This window comes from Onychomys torridus, chromosome 16 (genome assembly GCF_903995425.1).
Source record: "Onychomys torridus chromosome 16, mOncTor1.1, whole genome shotgun sequence".
NCBI lineage: Eukaryota > Metazoa > Chordata > Mammalia > Rodentia > Cricetidae > Onychomys > Onychomys torridus.
In genome coordinates, this window is record NC_050458.1 from 67232405 (window position 1) to 67246908 (window position 14504).

Genomic DNA, 14504 nt, shown 5'->3' on the forward strand with positions numbered 1-14504 from the left:
AGAGAGAAGGGTGAAGAGAGTGAGCGAGGAAGACAAAGAGGGGAAGATGAAAAGTGAGAGGCAAGAGAGTGTCTGTTGGAAATGGCAAGGCTGTATGGAAATAAGAAGCTTGATGAGGAAAGCCTCTGATCTGGAGAAGTGTAGGGTAGGGGTGGGTTGAGAAGAGCCAGGATGAACTCTGTAACAGGTATTTGCTATGTTTAGAGAGCCTGGGGGCCAGCCTGTGTTTTGGTGTGCTAATAGGCACCACAGTTAGCCATTTGTACCTAACAAGGATCTCATGACAGAACTAAGTATAGTACCAACGAAACCCAACTGGGTAAACCAGGGAGTTTTATTGGGGTTATTAGTTAAAGGAATATGGGGCAAGGAGTAACTTACAGAGAAGGAGCAGGAGTGACCCAAAGGCAGCTGTATCCCCAAAGCCTACCTACCCAGCGTGCATGACAGCTTAGAAAAGCTGGAGATCTGGAGCACACTGCACAGCATGCAGGCCGCCCAGTGGATGATGTGTACCCCTTCCATGCAGAACAGTTGGTCTAAGCCCCTTCAAGGCAGATCGCTGGGCTCATGAGAGTCTTCTCTTTTGCAGCTTGGCTTGTCTGAGAGTAACTCTCAGCAGTACCTTTTACTCTTGGAAAGGGCCTTGTGAGTGTGATCAGTTTCAGGGGCTTTCTGAAACTTTTGAGTAGTTCATCCTCTGTTTTGTGGAGCTTCCCTGAGAAATAATGTTTTAACCCCATCTGGTTCTCTGGCCAGGTGTGCTGGTTTATGCCTTTCATCTCAGCACTTGGAGACAGAGGCAGGGCAATCTCTAAATTTAAGGCCAGTCTAATCTATAGGGTGAGTTTTATGAGACTATTCTACCTCATAGAGATCTCTTTTTTTTTTTTAAAGACAGAGTTTCTCTAGCCAGTGGTGGTGGCACACACCTTTAATCCCAGCACTCGGGAGGCAGAGGCAGGCAGATCTCTGTGAGTTTGAGGCCAGCTTGGTCTACAGAGTGAGTTCTGGGAAAGGCGCAAAGCTACACAGAGAAACCCTGTCTTGAAAATTAAAAAAAAAAAAAAAAAATGGCCTGGAATAATGGCTTAGGTTTTTTTTTTTTTTTTGTCTGATTTTTTTTTTTTGAGATAGGATTTCTCTATGTAGTTTTGGCTCTCCTGGAACTTGTTCTTGTACATAAAAATAAATAAAAAGAGAGTAAGTGCTGTGGGATAATGCTCTTGTACAAATAAAAGCTCTTGTTAATAACATGCCAATTGGCCAGTAGCCAGGTAGGAAGTACAGGTGGGGCAAATAGAAGAGAAGGCTGGGAAGAAGAAGGGCAGAGTCAGGAGTCGCCAGCCAGACACAGTGGAAGCAAGATGACAAGGCAGAACTGAGAAAAGGTACCAAGCCACGTGGCTAAACGTAGACAAAAATTATGGATTAATTTAACTGTAAGAGCTGGTCAGTAATAAGCCTGAGCAAATGGCTGAGCAGTTATAATTAATATATGCTTCTGAATGATTTTTTTTTTTTTTTTTTTTTTTTTTTTGAGCTGAGAATCGAACCCAGGGCCTTGCGCTTGCTAGGCAAGTGCTCTACCACTGAGCTAAATCCCCAACCCTTATATTTGGTTTTTTGAGGCAGGGTTTCTCTGTGTAATTTTGGTACCTGTCCTGGATCTCGCTCTGTAGACCAGGCTGGCCTTGAACTCATGGAGATTTACCTGGCGCTGCCTCCCAAGTGGTGGGATTAAAGGCGTGCGCCACTGTTGCTCAGTTGAAGTTTCCACAGGGGTGCCAGGTGGGACCGAGAAACATTCCAGCTGCAAACAAGGGCTAGTAAAGTGCAGCACTTGCATTTCAAAAAAGTATGTAAGAGAGTCAGTGAAGCCAGGTTTGTTACCTGCTACCATCACACTGGCAAGGTATAGGTAGAAAATTGCAAATTTGAGGCTGGTCTACTCTAAAAGCCAGTTCAAGACCAGCATGAACTAAATAAAAGAGACTGTCTCAAAAAACAAACAAAAATCTCGTGGAGCCAGGCATGATGGTGCATATTTATAATCCCCATCACTAAAGAGGATAACCCTAAGTTTGAGGCCTGCCTAGTCTACATAGTAAGTTCCAGAGTAAGTTGGGCTACACAGTGAGACTTTATCTCAAAAATAGGTAAGCAAATAAACTCACAAGCTGGAGATTAACTCAGTGGTAGAACAGTTGCCTAGCATTCAGAGTCAATAAGAAATCAGAGCTAGAAATAAGAGCTGCATAGTATGACCTACTCAGATGTACTATATTAGCCCTTTACAACATCTGACCCCATCTCCTGAGTGCTATTGTGTAGCAATATTCCCAGGAATCATAACACTCCCACTCTTCCCTGAAACCAGCAGTGGTTAAGAACACTTGGTTAAGAGGACCAGAGTGGCAGTTCATAGCCATCTGTAACTCTAGTTCCATAGGATCTGGAATCCTCTTCCAGCCTCTTTGGACACAAACATTCATATAAGCAAAAAATCCATACACTAAATAAATAAATAAATCTTAGAAAAAGATTTCAGGCTAGCTAGGAATAGAGGCACAAGCCTTTAATTCAAGAAGTGGGTGGAACTTTATGAGTTAAAGGCATGCCTGGTCTGTATAGTGAGTGTATAGTGAGTTCTGGTTTAGCCGGAGATTACACGTTGGGATCCTATCTCAAAAACAAAACAAAACAAAACAACCCAAAACAACAAAAAACCCAAAACCAAACATAAAATGTGTATATAGATTTAGGGATGTAATCTGTTCCTCTTTGGCAAAGAGAAATGGAAGTCAGATGGAGCTAGCTAGCCTAATGAATACCACCAAATCTCTGTTGTGATGATTTTTATAAGATTGCTTGTAGCTGGGAGGTGGTGGTTCACATCTTAATTCCAGCACTCAGTTGGCAGAGGCAGGTGGATCTCTGTGAATTGGAGTTCAGCCTAGTCTACAGATCCAAGTTCTAGGACAGCCAGGATAACACAGAAAACCCTGTCTTGAAAACAAAGAACAACAACAACAAAAAAAATTGCTTGCAAAACAGCAATGAATAGAAACTCGGGTTGGGGATTTAGTTCAGTGGTAGAGTGCTTGCCTAGCAAGTGCAAGGCCCTGGGTTTGATCCTCAGCTCAAAAAAAAAAAAAAAAGAGAAATCCACGTCTTGTAATTTTTTTTTTTTTTTAACTGTAGCTTTAGGAAAATTACATGTTTTCACAGTTCTGCTATCACTCAAAAAGAGAAATATACTTATTCTAGGTGGGTTTTGGTTTTTTGAGACAGGGTTTCTCTGTAGCTTTGGAGGCTGTTCTGGAACTCAGGCTGGCCTCAAACTCACAGAGATCCACCTGACTCTCTCTGCCTCCCGAGTGCTGGGATTACAGGTGTGCACCACCACTGCCTGGCTGGGGTTTGTTTGTTTGTTTGTTTGTTTGTTTCTTCTCTCGGGTTTTTTTTTTTTTTTTTGTGTGTGTGTGTGTGTGTGTAGCCTTGGCTGTTCTGGAATTCACCAGACTGGTCTTGAACTCAGAGATTTGCCTGCCTCTTGCCTCTGCCTCCCAAGTACTGGGATTAAAGGTGTGCACCCCACCACCTGTCTCTTACTCAAGATGTAATATTTTCCCACTAGATTTTTTTTTTATTTAAATTTTTTTTCTTAAAGATTTACTCACGGGCTGGAGAAATGGCTCAGAGGTTAAGAGAACTGGTTACTCTTCTAGAGTTCCTTAGTTCAATTCCCGGCAACCACATGATAGATAGCTTGCAACCATCTATAATAAGATCTGGTGCCCTCTTCTGGCGTGCAGACATATATGCAGGCAGAACACTGTATAGTTAATAAATAAAAAATGATTTATTAAAAAAGAAGATTTATTCATTTTTATTTTGTGTATACGAGTGTTTCTTGCTGTATGCATGTGTGCCATGTGCATGCAGGTACTACCTCTGGAACCCAGGAAAGGGCATCTGATTCCCTGAAAAAATGAATGTACTTAGTTGGGAAGCTGTGTACCATGGTACACATGTAAAAAGTTGGGGGATCACTTGAAGGAGGAGTTATAGGGGGATTAAGTTTAATGTCAGTCTTCCTGGCAAGTACCTTTACCTGCTGAGCTATCTAGTTGCCTCCTGAATAACTTTTTCCTCCCCCCCCCCAAAAAAAATACAAATATACATACATATGCATTTATTTATTTATTTGTTTGTTTGTTTGTTTATTATGTATGCAGTGTTCTGGCTGGCTGCGTGTTTGCCTGCAGGCCAGAAGAGGGCACCAGATCTCATTACAGAGGGTTGTGAGCCACCATGTGGTTGCTGGGAATTGAACTGAGGCATCTCTCCAGCCCCTGAGTAGCTTTCTCTTACTAGCAGCTGTTACTAGCCTTTAACAATTCTCCAATTCTTACTCTTTTCCTTGTAGTCACTGTATCTAGAGAGTCATTTAGTCTTTACAAGTCCCTTTGAAAGATCTCTTGGAAGTTTTGTCCCAAAGTGGCTCATGCTTATAATCTCAGCATTCAGGAGACTGGGATAGGAACATTACTGAGAGTTCCAGGCTAGCTTGGGTACCAGTGTGAGACTGCCTTAAACAAACAAGTTTTATCCCATTAAAATCAGCACATACACACAAAGCACCAAAACAAAATAACTTGTTTTCTGTAGCACAGCCTGTGTTCCGGGAAAAACAGCAGAGCAGGTATTTTTTGGCGTTGTTGGTTTGCTTGTTTTTTGACATAGTATTTTGCTCTGTATCCCTGACTGGTCTGGAACTATGTAATTCAGTCTGGCTTCAAATTTGAGCCTGTTCTTTATGCCTTTGCTCTTGAGTACTGGAATTCCAGGTATGCATTACCACATCTGGCTGACTTGTAGCGGTTTTTGGTGGTGTTGAAAGAAGATCTCACTGTAACTTTGGGTGGCCTGGAACTCAATATGTACTGGGCTGGATTCAAACACACTGAGTTCCACCTTCCTCTACCTCTTGATCACCATAGTTCCCAGCCTAACTTGTAGTTTTGCAGAAAGTTCTCTGATTTATGTGTTCTTAAGACCCCCAAAATTTCCCTCTTAGAACTCTTCTTGGTGCCTACAAATGGATCAAACATAAAACAAACTTGGCTTAGCAAAGACATTGTAGAACTTGGCCAGCATAATTTTGAGACTTGAAGACAGACAGGATCTTGCTGTGTTACCTGGTCTGGGCTGAAGTGTCCTCCTTTAGCCGCCCATATAGCTAGGATCACAAACATGTACTATTGCACCTGTGTGTTTTCACTTCTTGTAAGTTTTATCCAACCCATTCTCCTTTCTCCGTTAAATTTATGATACTATGCTTGGTAGGCAGCTCAGTGGGTAAGAGTACTTGCTATGAAAATAAGAGGACCTGAGTTCAAGTCCTTAGTACCCCTCACCCTTTTAGAGGAGTAGGGCAGGGTTTCTCCATGTAGCCCTGCCTGTACTGCAACTTACTGTGTTGACTAGGCTAGCCTAGAATTGCACCACCACAACTGGCTAGTCCCCTAAATTTATTTTTCCCCCTCCTTCGAGACAGGGTTTCTCTATGTAGCTTTTCGCCTTTCCTGGAACTCACTCTCTAGCCCAGGCTATCCTCGAACTCACAAAGATACACTCCTGTCTCTGCCTCCCCAGTGCTGGGATTAAAGGCATGTACCACCACTGCCTGGCTAGTCCCCCCGCCCCCCCCCCCCTTTTTTTGAGCTGAGGACCGAACCCAGGGCAAGCGCTCTACCATTGAGCTAAATCCCCAACCCCTAGACCCCATTTTTTAAAACATCTCTGAGGAAGGTAATCTATAAGTTGGGTTGGATTTGGAAGCTAAGAATTTCTTAAGATTTATCCCTGATGCCAAGTGTGGTGGTGGCTCATACCTATGTAATTCTCGTGCTTGTAGGGTAGAAAAAGGAAGACCAGAAGCTCAAAGTTAGTCTTGGCTATCTATATATAAGTTTGAGGCCAGCCTGAGCTATAGGAGACCCAGCCTCAAAGCTCTTTTCCACACACACACACCCCAAAAGTGTGTACAGGGTTGGAGATGCAGATTATAACTTAGTATAAGAGATCCTGGGCTGGAAAGATGGCTCGGTGGTTAAGAGCACTGACTGCTCTTCCAGAAGTCCCAGGTTCAATTCCCAGCAACCATATGGCAGCTCACAACTCTCTGTAACTCCAGTTCCAGGGGACCTGAAACCCATGGCAAGACACTAATGAACATAGAATAAAATAATAATAAAAAGAGCTTGCCTAGCCTGCTCAATCAAGATTTCAAAGACAGCCTGTGTTACATAAGATATTTTCAAAAAACAAACAAAACAAAAACCCACAGAAATAGGAGGCTGCAGAGATGGCAGTAGTTAAGAACTTGCTACCTGAGTTCAGTTCCTGGCACCCACATCAGGTAGCTCATAACTGCGTGTGACTCCAGCGACAGGGATCTGATGCCTCTGGCTTCTTCAGTCACCTGTACTCACATGTACACACCCACACACAAACAAATATTTCCCTTCTTTTTTAAAAGGTTTATTTGTGTGTATGCCTGTAGCTGATAGGCCAGAAGAAGGCTTTAGATTCTCTGAATCTGGAGGTGTGAGCTCCCTGGTGCAGCGTCTAGGAGTCAAACTTCAGTTCTCTAGAAGAGCAAAAGCACCACTGGACCATCTCTCCAGCTCCCAATGGAAATAGATGTTTAAGCCTGGCAGTGGTGGCGCATGCCTTTAATCCTAGCACTCGAAGGCAGAGCCAGGTGGATCTCTGTGAGTTCGAGGCCAGCCTGGTCTACAGAGCGAGATCCAGGACAGGCACCAAAACTACACAGAGAAACCCTATCTCGAAAAACCAAAAAAAAAAAAAGAAGCAGAAGCACAAGCTGGATGTGGTAGTGCACACCTTTAATCCTAGCACTCGAGGCAGAGACCTCACTAAGTCCCAGGATAGCCAGGGCTCCACAGAGAAACCCTGTCTAAAACAAACAAACATCCCAAAAAGCAGGCTGGAGAGATGGCTCAGAGGTTAAGAGCACTGGTTGTTCTCGCAGAGGTCCTGAGTTCAATTCCCAGCAACCACATGGTGGCTCACAACCACCTGTAATGAGATCTGGTGCCCTCTTCTGGCCTGTAGTCATACATGCTGTATACATAATAAATAAATCTTTAAAAAAAAAATACCAAAAAATAGAAAACTACAGGGTCTAGAGCAATGTTCCATTGGCTAAGAGAACTGGCTATTCTTCCAGAGGATTGGTTTCAGTTCCCAGCAACCACATGGTAGCTCACAACCATCTATAACTCCAGTTCCAGGAGATCTCACATTCTCTTCTGACCTCCTTGGGTACCAGGCATGCTGTAGTACACATACATATGTGCAGACAAAATGCCCATAAAATAAATAAATATTAAAAAAAATTTTTTTTTAAAGTAAATCTTGGGGTTGGGGATTTAGCTCAGTGGTAGAAGGCCCTGGGTTCCATCCTCAGCTAAAAAAAAAAAAAAAGTAAATCTTGTGACAGGTGTGGTGGCGCACACACTTTTTTGTTTTTTGTTTTTTCATTTTTTCAAGACAGAGCTTCTCTGTGTAGCTTTGGAGCCTATCCTGGAACTCACTCTGTAGACTAGGCTGGCCTCGAACTCACAGAACTGTACCTTCTTCTGCCTCCCAAGTGTTAGGATTAAAGGTAGGTGGCACTCATATTTAGTCCCAGCACTCAGCAAGCAGAGGCAGGTGAATTTGTGAGTTTACAGGCAGCCTGGACAACTTAATGGAGTTCCAGGACAGCCTGAGCTACATAGAGACCCTGTATCCAAATCAAACAAAAAATGGGTTAGGTAATGCTGCTGACGCTTCTTGGTTCCTTAATTTCTGACTCCAGGGTGATTAATCATTATGTTCTCATTCTTAGAGGCTCTGGAGATCCTGGTAAAAAGAAACAGCACATTTGTCACATCCAAGGATGTGGCAAAGTATATGGCAAGACCTCACATCTCCGTGCACACTTGCGCTGGCATACAGGGGAGAGGCCGTTTATGTGTAACTGGTCATACTGTGGGAAGCGCTTCACACGTTCAGATGAGCTTCAGAGACACAAACGTACACATACAGGTGAGTAATAGACAAAAAGAGAAGACAGGATATGCCTATGAAGTAAATGCAAATCCTGAACAATTTACATGTGAAGCTGAGTGTGTCTCAAAGAGCATTTGGATTAATCTGAGAGGTTTTAAGAAGAAGCTCCATTTTAACTGGGATTTTTAAAAAGATTTATCTGTTTATTATGTATACAGTGTTCTGCCTGCATGACAGAAGAGGGCACCAGATCTCATTTCAGATGGTTGTGAGCCATCATATAGGTGCTAGAAATTAAACTCAGGACCTCTGGAAGAGCAGCCTGTGCTCTTAACCACTGAGCCATCTCTCCAGACCCCCTTAAGTGAGATTTTGAAGGACATGTATCAATGCCATCTTTGTTCTGACTGCTTTTGGGTTAAGTTATCTTTTGCTTTTTATCTAGGTGAGAAGAAATTTGCCTGCCCTGAGTGCCCTAAGCGTTTCATGAGGAGTGATCACCTGTCAAAGCATATCAAGACCCACCAGAACAAAAAGGGAGGCCCAGGGGTCGCCCTGAGTGTGGGCACTTTGCCCCTGGACAGTGGGGCAGGTTCAGAAGGCAGTGGCACTGCCACTCCTTCAGCCCTTATTACCACCAATATGGTAGCCATGGAGGCCATCTGTCCAGAGGGTATTGCCCGTCTTGCCAACAGTGGCATCAACGTCATGCAGGTGACAGAGCTACAGTCCATTAATATCAGTGGCAATGGTTTCTGAGATTAGACACCTAGGGCCAGAGACATATGGGCCAATACTCACCAAGCCTGGGATGCAAGATAGCATGGGTCCAAGAGACATGTGGAGGAGAGAGCCATGAGGCATTGATGTCTTGGTGGTGGGAAGAATTGGGGGAGGGTACAAGAGAAGAGATGGGATTGTGGCACCCATCTGTCACTGGTGACTCCTTGAAAATGGAAAATATTAGTGAAAATTCTGTTGGTGCCACTCTTTGATAAGCATTTATTTCATCCCAGGTTCTTCTTATACTTCTTACCCAGCTTCCCCTTCCTGCGTTTCCCCTCTGAGCTCTCCCATGATGGATCCCCACCCTATCCCCAAAGCCATCATGCCTTGATAAATATATATGATCATTGAAATACTTTTTAACAAAAACAGATTCTATATTATATATATATATATAAAAATATATAGAGATGCTTTCACAGGGGTTGGCTGGGAGGAGGAAAAAGACCATTCTGTGACCAAAAATACCTTGGTCATTTTTTTTTTTTTTTTTAAATATTGCCTTATTTCTCAATGGCTGAGCCTTATCATGACACATCAAGCTTTTCTATAAATGTTGTCCTGGCATCCCACCAGAGTAAGCATTGATATGCTCTGCTTTTAGTTCATATATACATATATAATGTGTCTTCTTTCTTAATTTTGTTTTATTTGGGATCAGCTCCTTGTGCTCCTTTCCTGACTCTTTTTTTTTTCTCCCCTTCTCTCACATGATCACTTCCTGTGTTGTTTTTGACAGTGATCCCTGGATTAGGCACTTTGGTCAATATTTTAAAGAGCTTAGTTTCAACAGCAGAATGGAAAAGCCTGAAGTGCAGTCTGATGCTTGAAGTAGCTGTGGAGGGAGTTTCAAATTACTACTGACGCAGGCACCTCTCAGTGCTGGAGAGTCAACATCAACTCCCTCTGCTAGTAGATCTGAACATCAGGAGTCAGAGAAGTCTCTGTGGAATTGGATAAGAGACACTTTGAGGGAGATAATCTGGGATTGTTGTATATAAACTGTCAAAAAATGGTCAAATAGTAGGCAGCAGCTTTCAGTTGGAAAAGATGTTCTCAGAAAAGGAAATAACTCATAGTTTCGGGTAGTGGAATTATTTGGATTTCAGTATCGTCGTCTTCCAAATAGCTTTAAGCCTCAATGTATGGGCTTCTGAGTTCACACACTGAAAGGAAGTACACTTCCTCTTTTGAACATTTATTTCTGTAGTTCTTTTCTGTTAATGTTTTAATGTTAAGGAGCATCAGCCAGTGAATCTGTTCTGACTTTTCATTCTGTAGAATGCAAAACTTGTGCCAGTGGCAAAAGAGTAGTTCTTTAAAAAACATTTCCCCTGAACTCTTCCTTGTATGTACTTGGGTGGTTCCTGAGGGAAAAGGAAGCACACAATCATGGGGATGATAGCCCAGAACAAAAAGAAATCTTGTCTTACCACTGTGGATTATAGGAGAGATTGGGAGAAATTATCCTGCTTTTTCTATGGCCCGATTCCAGAAGAGACTGATCCAAAAATTATATCGGCAGGGAAACTCAGTGCATTTGACACTGAGACTTAAATGCAACCAGAATTGTCCTCGAGGCCCAGCCATTAAAGCATTGTCTCTCTTGACCTTCTGGTATCTTGTCAGAGAGCTTTTCACTGTGAGGAAGTATGGAAGTGATTGTGTGTATGTGTGTAATCTATTAGGTTGGGGATAGGTTTTCTGTTAGCCAATATTTAAAGAGTTCTGCAATAAAAAATTACCCTGATCTGATAGAGAAAGTAAACTGTTTGTGTATGACTGTGCGTGTGAATGGGTGTTTGTGCCTGTATATATCTACGTGCAGATGAGAGCTTATATTTGAAATTGTTGGAAAATAAATTCAGATTAAAATGCCTTTCAGGCCTGTTACCTAGAAATTGGTTATAAAACTTGGGTATGTTCCTGAGGTCAGTTCTCTGCTTATGCTAAATCAGTTACAATTATGAATGGGGTGGGGGGATATCCTAGTGCACTTTCTAAAGAAACTATTTTTGTGTTTGAAAATGAAATCAACATCCAAATCTATAGTGGAGTCCTTGTTCTAAACTTTCTTTATCTTGGCTACAAATAGATTATACTATTATACATTTTATGTAAATTCCATCTAAACTAGATTCTTGGTAAGTTTGTGGTGGTATTAGTCTGAAATACAAGAGCCTTTAATTCTTTAACATTAGTCTATTCCATTTGGTCCTTTCTGTGCTGACTTAATACTGTTATCAAGACTCAGGAAATATTTCCAGGGATTTTCCCCAGATCACGAATTAATGTTGAAGTAAAAGTTATCCGTCCTCAGTCACCATGACACCTTTTATTCTCACAGAAAAGCAGAACTCAAACATTGTTACTTTATGTCTATAATCATGTACTATGGCATCTCTGGAGGAAGGGGCAGCATAACTCACTGGAATGTGCAGTATTTTGCTAGATCATTTCAAGGAATAGAATCTTCTTCAGTATGAGGCGATTAGATACAAGCTGACATAATGATGCCAAGGACTATAAGCCTTTAGATAAGTTATTTGGTGTTTTCTCTCTTGGGTGAAAAGCTGATGATTTACCCTCAACATCTACTTCATTAACATTACCATGAATTAATTTTACATCAGATTCTTTCTGCTTTTCCTATTTCCTTCTCCAGTGTCTTATTTGACCCTCAGATGGAAGCAGTTTCTGCTTCTGTCTTCCTGTCTAGGAGCCACTTGGCCTTCTTCACAGATAGTCATGAGGCTACAATCCTCCAGTCAAGGTCTCATTTCTGAAAAATTACCTTTCCCCAAACTTTGTGGCCATCAGAATTTAACATAATTGACCTACGTATTGATTCTGAAATATTTTTTTTCCAGAAGTTCTTTTCATTACCTTTTTGTTGTTTGGTTTGGAATTTTTTTTATCTGTTTTCTTTTTTTGAGACAGGGTTTTATTCTGTAGCTCAGGCTAGCCTGGAACTCACTGTGTAACTTAGACTGGCCTTGAATTTTGGATAATTTTTCTGCCTCCTTAGTGCTGGGATTACAGGTACATGCCACCATGTCCAGTCTTCATGATCTTTTCCTTATTTTTTTAAAATGACTATACCTTGCAGGGTGGTGGGTGACCACATCTGTAGTAATCTTGTTAGGTCTGTATAACCTTGGCTGGTCTGGACTTAGAACTCCAGGCTGACCTTGGATTCTGAGATCTACCCACCTCTGCCTTTCAAGTGCTGGGGTTACAGATGTGCGCCACCATGCCCAGCCGAAATAGTAATAGTAAAGTATTTATCCCCTTGTTTTGGGTTGCCCATTCATATTCATCTGCATAATATTTTTCCTAGAAAGGACCAACCTACCATCTTGCTTTGGGGACCTCCTAGCAGGCACTCTTTTTGGGGGTGCTATTCAAAATGCAATATAATGGATATTTCTCTGTCTGGTTTCAGAATAAATAGAACCTTTAATCACAGAAAGTATAGACTGAAGTATGGGGTGAAGGTGTTATAATTTGGGGAGGGTTGGAGACTAAAGCTGTAAATTACTATGGCTGATTTATTTCTACTATATACATATATATTTTTTGCTTTTGTATATCCTATATAGAAAACTAAGCGTTGTATTTTTTTAACAAATCTGAGGAAGCACTATGAACTGCAGGTGTTTGACTTTCAGGATATATTTTGTATTGTTAATACTTCACATTATGTGAATACTGGAAGCTGCAGATCTTTGTTAGGCCGCAATAAATTTGGCTACTTTTTGAGGGGTTCTTTGGGGGTGCTAATCAGGCCTCTGTTATACTTTGAGGGAGCCCTGGTGCTACATGATTCAAGTTTTCATTCAGTTTTAAGTGCCCTAATTCCTTTTAGACCTTGGGATCAGATCAGAATTGGTTTAGAGATCAGGTACCAAGGAAAGAGGATAGCTGCCTCAGTCGAGGGCCTTTGCCTGGTTTTGCTTTCCCAATACAAAGTTGGGTAGCCTCTTGGGGTTGAAAGGAGAAATGTTTGAAATCTCAGAGTTTCGATTTCTCTTAGAAGAGCCAATAACTTACAAGGATAACGGTAGCAGCAGTTGCCTTGGGGAGAGGAGGGTATGGCACTTTTCCAATCCCGGAAAACAGTGCTTTGAAAGCTGCTGATAAAACATGGGCAGGTTATTACTTTGGTGGAGAAGACTGTTCTCTTTAGTTCCTCTCTTGGCTCTGCTCCGGGGTACAGATCTCATCTAGGAGGATGAGTGGCCCAGCTTTGAGGTTGACCTGTTTCATTTCTTTGTCTGCCTTCCCTAAACACCATCCCCCAGAAAGACATTAAGCAGCCTTTAGCTTAAGTTCTTACTCCCTCTTCCAGACTTGGCTCATGTGCTGTAGATGGAAGACTGAGGAGGGAGAGGAGGGGCAGTCCTTGGCTCCATTCCTTCCCTGAGTCATTTCTGCTCTGACTTCCCAAACTCAAAAGGATTTCTCCACAGCACACATCTGAGAAAGTGAAGTATTTTTTTCTCATCTGCCCCTTCCTTAACAGCCCAACCTCCCTTTTCTTGGCTAAGAAAATACAGGGACTCACCTGTTCTTCAGCTCCTCTAAGTCCCAGCTCATGGGGGTTGAGCGTGACAAATTAGGCTGGGGCTTCAGGTAGAGAAGACTGTTGTTGGTACATTGCTTGGTTGTGTGCTTTCCTAATTCTTGCCTTCAGGAATCACACTGTGCCTTCTCCACTAGGGAATTGATTCGATTCTATCTACCCAGCTTTTCCAGTAACTGCGCTTTAAAAAATGTGGATAATGGCAGTTCTTCATATTTCTGATGATTCATTTCTCCCAGTAACATCCTAATAGTCCTTACCTAGCTAAAGACTAGGCATGAAGTCTGAAGAGAATATGCTGATGCTGATCTGAGGAAACCAAAGGCAGCTGTCCTAGGGCCTGCTTCCCTCTCCCAAGTCTGTCATCCCAGGGCAGAGGAGTAGTGCTCCAATTTGGTGCCTAAAACAGATTTATCTTTCTTAATACTGGCAATAACCAGTCTCCATACCACTGTTGCCTTTAAACCTCAAGCTGTGTTTGTTGTGGGTTCCAATCCAATTACCACCAGGGCTGTGTGGGTAAATACTTCTAAACAGTCACTCACCTTGTTCTCTACCCTCACTCTTGTGTATGTACGATGTTAATATCTTGTCTTCCTGCTCCTTTTGTATCTTCCTTATCTCTCTCCCCCTAACTTTGTCCCTGGATGTTTTGGGGAATCTCAATATCTTTTTCTCTATATCTCTATCTTAATCTCTCTGCCTTTTGTACAAAGATTAGTTTCAATGTAGTCTGTAGCTCCTTTGTAAACCAATTAAAATTTTTTTAATAAATCATGTCTCTGGTGTATTGAGAGGGTTGGGAATGGGGAGTATATGGTAACTTCCTATTTTGAATCCAACAAATGTTGCAGCTGTACTAAATTGTGCTCCCATACACTTTAATCATTGCATTTACTCTACACTTCAATCTTAGATGAGGGTTCATGAGCAGTTCAGTGTGCTTTGACTATATAGAAATGTGGGAGACTTCCAGATTTGGTAGTTCATGCCTATAATCCCAGCACTGGGAAAGCTGAGTAGGTTGGGTTAGTGTGAATTTGAG

General features: G+C 42.0%; 1 protein-coding gene across 1 annotated transcript in view; it reads left to right on the forward strand.

The window, feature by feature from the left end:
* Positions 1 to 14233, forward strand: part of Sp1 (Sp1 transcription factor) — a 33039-nt gene extending 18806 nt beyond the window's left edge. Inside the window, exons 5-6 of the mRNA XM_036208255.1 lie at positions 7925 to 8124; positions 8534 to 14233. Coding sequence (XP_036064148.1) covers positions 7925 to 8124; positions 8534 to 8847 — 514 coding nt within the window. The 3' untranslated portion in view covers positions 8848 to 14233. The remainder of the gene's footprint in view (positions 1 to 7924; positions 8125 to 8533) is intronic.
* Positions 14234 to 14504: the final 271 nt, after the last annotated feature.